General features: G+C 37.1%; 1 protein-coding gene across 3 annotated transcripts; it reads left to right on the top strand.

The window, feature by feature from the left end:
- LOC100180197 lies at positions 1-3,376 on the top strand. Of its 3 annotated transcripts, XM_026839729.1 has the most exons (8): positions 1-75; positions 742-852; positions 1,121-1,177; positions 1,350-2,039; positions 2,363-2,467; positions 2,525-2,575; positions 2,819-2,870; positions 2,935-3,376. In XM_026839729.1, the coding sequence occupies exons 4-8, from the start codon at positions 1,957-1,959 to the stop codon at positions 2,974-2,976; spliced, it is 333 nt and encodes a 110-aa protein (XP_026695530.1). In that variant the 5' UTR covers positions 1-75; positions 742-852; positions 1,121-1,177; positions 1,350-1,956; the 3' UTR covers positions 2,977-3,376. The 3 variants fall into 3 exon arrangements, with proteins under 3 accessions (XP_026695530.1, XP_026695529.1, XP_026695528.1); XM_026839728.1 differs by lacking the exon at positions 2,819-2,870 and having other exon boundaries at positions 2,935-3,306; XM_026839727.1 differs by having other exon boundaries at positions 2,819-3,306.
- Positions 3,377-3,955: the final 579 nt, after the last annotated feature.

Here is a 3,955-nt window from a genome sequence, read left to right as displayed (position 1 = left end):
CGCCCGAAAACTTTATAATATTTCCCATACACGTCGACTTTCGGGGTAAATGTCGCCCAAACTTACAAGCTACAGGTTGGTGGTTTGTGTTTAATTTACTGATGCTGTTGCTTGGGCAAGTTACAAACGTGGTAACTTGTAAGCGGGCACGAAGTGTATGAAACAGAACACCCGTGTTATAACAACTGTCGTTGCCCCGCCATGCAAGGATAAATAAGTTACAAACGTGGTAACTCGTAAGCGGGCATGAGGTGTATGAAACAGAACACTCGTGTTATAACGACTGTCGTTGCCCCGCCATGTGAGGATAAATAAGTTACATACGTGGTAACTCGTAAGCGGGCATGAGGTGTATGAAAAAGAACACTCGTGTTATAACGACTGTCGTTGCCCCGCCATATGAGGATAAATAAGTTACATACGTGGTAACTCGTAAGCGGGCACAAGGTGTATGAAAAAGAACACCCGTGTTATAACGACTGTCGTTGCCCCGCCATGCGAGGATAAATAAGTTACATACGAGGTAACTTGTAAGCGGGCATGAGGTGTATGAAACTGAACACCCGTGTTATAACGGCTGTCATTGCCCCGTCATGCAAGGATAAATAAGTTACATACGTGGTAACTCGTAAGCGGGCATGAGGTGTATGAAAAAGAACACCCGTGTTATAACGACTGTCGTTGCCCCGCCATGCGAGGATAAATAAGTTAAATTTGTTTAAATCGTTTTTTTATTCTTAGATATTTTCTGCCGATCCAGACACGTTGGGCGGACAATGATAATTACGGCCACATAAACAACTCTGTTTATCATTACTACGTCGATACTATTGTTAACAACTACCTTATATGGTAAGTATTTTGATGTCATTGTATGTTAGGTTTGACTCAAGTAGTTTTTACCCATAGCATGTTTTAAAAATGATCGTTTTGCTGTTAAATTTCATTCTCTTTGTTGTTTGGATTAATTTGATCTTTGCTTTTGTATTCGAAGAGATTAACACATTTTAGTCCACATCACATTATTCCAATAAATGAAAATAAAGAGATAAATAATTATGTGTATGTAAGGTGTTATAACAAAGCTTATTGTTTTTCATCTATTATGATGAATCTACAGGTATTGTGACATCACAGAGGGCATTGGTTGGATGGTTGAGACGCAATGCTCATACAGGTGATTCATAATAGTTTACTAGTAGAAGCTTGGAAAAATGGAATAGAAAATAGTATGAAAAGTTATCCCATCTTCCCCCACCCTGCTATATATATATATAAACAAAGATACCGCACACCATACACAAACCATGTAACTCGTAAACCAACACTAACAATTTGTATATTCATAGAAATCCTCTACATTATCCACAAGTGGTCCTCGGTGGGCTCGCCATCACCAAGGTAGGGACATCTAGTGTCCATTATTCCGTCGGATTCTTCGAGCCATTGTTTAAATATTCGGAAATTATTGAGGGGGGAGACCCGCTACTTGAACTGAAGATTGGCTCGCAAGGAATCTTAGTTTCGCCGAGCCACCCCGACAAATACGATGACATCGGCAAATATTATCGCACGGAAGCATCAGTTGTGGGGAGTCCCGTTCATGTGTTTGTCGACAAACAAACAAACCGACCTGTCAATCTACTGAACCAAAAGTTTCGCGAAAATCTTGAAAAATTGACGACTTTTGAAACCAAGCTTTGAAAAAATTAATTAGTTTTAATTTAATTATTAAATGAAACTTATTTATTCATGCGTGGTGGAGCAACGAGCCAATGACAGTTGTTAAGTATCTTGCTCAAGTACGCATACATCCACAATGGTAGCAGCATCGAGCCTCGAACCTGTCACCTCTGGGCTGGTGACAAGTGCTTTAACCACTGAGCCATGACGACATTTTAATTAATTAATTTAATGATAATTAAACATGTTTGTTAATTAACAGAGTTAAGGTCGATGTTTAAATTAAACTTACCATTGTTCCTTGTTATGAGGTCACAATCAACAAAAGGAAAACAATGGGATTTACGGAACTACAAGTACGTTGTGATGTCATAATATAACTTATATCATTTTGTACTGAAACTTGTTGTTAATTATATCAAGGTGAAAGATGGGATGACAGTAGTTATAACATGACTGTGAAAAACGTAACAGACAAAATTAATTCCTACCAATTGTATATAAAAGAAATATATTTCGTCTAAATGGCATCGTCAGTCTCGTATTCAAATAGAATTCTAGTCTGTCACGTTTTCGTAGCACCAGATCCTTACTGTGATCAGGGTCGGATTTGTAGAGTTTATTAAAGTTATATTATGTGGTTATGTAGAAATAAACAAACAGTTCATTCACATTCCAGGTACTTTATCCCATTCATGAGTAGGTGGTCCGATGTGGGATGCGACGGGACAGTCGATAAATCAACTTATTTCACGTTTGCTGGGACTATTGTGATGTCATACACGTGATTATTATGATGTAATAATCATTATGACATCATCATTGAATTGTTTTGTCACAGAGGCAAGTTTGATGAGAAACAATTTACTGTGGATATGTCGTGTAAACATAGGTAGGTGGTTATTATTAATAACATTTTATTCTAACAAAACCATTGCAAACACCAAGAACACAACAGACCTGCAACTGCTTTGATTGTAAACTCCATTTTGAAAAACAAAAATAGGTAGTTATAACTTATAACAGTACACCAAATATATAGATAACAGTACACAAGTAATCGACCCAGCCAAGTGGTCAGCCAGGGCTTGAGAAGCATTTAGAAGTTGTTTAATAGTAACCTTACAAACCACAGGGCATTGCTCCACCACCCTGGTTTGTTCCTCGGTGGGGTTGGGGTGGAGAGGGTGGGTAAATCAAGCGTGGTTTACAATATCGGGGTTTTTAACCCTGTCGCTAAATTCACCCTAGAGTTGGATCATAACGGGGAGTTTCCCTCCCAACCCACTATGACATCACTAAGGAGTTTGTTTGATGAACAACCAGCAGCAGTGATGCGATGCGTGAATGTGTTTGTGGACGAGGAACATAAACCTCTTGCAGTGTTGCCAACATATATTTATGATCATCTCAAACACATCATGTTTTAATAATGTATAGGGGCCACAACAGGAGTTGTTTTAAGCTTGACACTGAGGCTATAACATGTCATGTTTTAATTTCTGAATCATAATGTTTTTAACTTTTATTACGCTTCTGTTCATAATATATGATTTGTATTATTTCTAAACCGTGCCAAATATTGATGGGTGAATAATGTTTATTTGGTTAAGTCATAATTAATCAAGTTTGATGCTCGTTAATTATCTTACAATTAAGCAACGTTTCCCCCCCTTCATAAGCAGGTGGGGGTGGCCAAAGTTAGTATAGACCAAGTTAGGAAACGGATTGTAAAACAACGAGTCTTGTTATCCATTGTCTCGCGTCTATGACGTCATAGTCGCCACCATTACGGAGCCCACGACATAGCATTTTATCATTGCTATGTGCTGTTTTTCGTTTAAATATTGCGATTTTTTAAAAACTAAGCACTTCTGCGCGTAAAAATAGTTTTCTACTAATGTTATATCTTATCACAATAATAAACCTCACAAAAATAATCAACTTTTATTGAACACTCAATCGATTCAAGAGTAAAAAAACAGAAAATATAAGGTTTACTAACCAAAAACATAAAAAAACATGTTTAAAATATAAAAATACAAACAAAAATAACATTACCATAAATACAAACGCATAACATTACCATAAACTGGTGTATCTAGCTGCAGTTTTGCATGTAAATTGCCGTGATTTTACTTTTTGGCTCACAAACTTAACACGTATACCCGGCAACGAAACTTAAGGTATCTTTGTAAAATTTGCCTAATATCGAAGTGACATTGAGGAAAACAATACTAAGTTACTATTTTTGGTCCTCTGCTTGAATTAG

Source organism: Ciona intestinalis, unplaced genomic scaffold (genome assembly GCF_000224145.3).
Source record: "Ciona intestinalis unplaced genomic scaffold, KH HT000816.1, whole genome shotgun sequence".
NCBI lineage: Eukaryota > Metazoa > Chordata > Ascidiacea > Phlebobranchia > Cionidae > Ciona > Ciona intestinalis.
The sequence above is the reverse complement of the archived record's forward strand: the minus strand, read 5'-3'. Positions and strand labels throughout refer to the sequence as shown.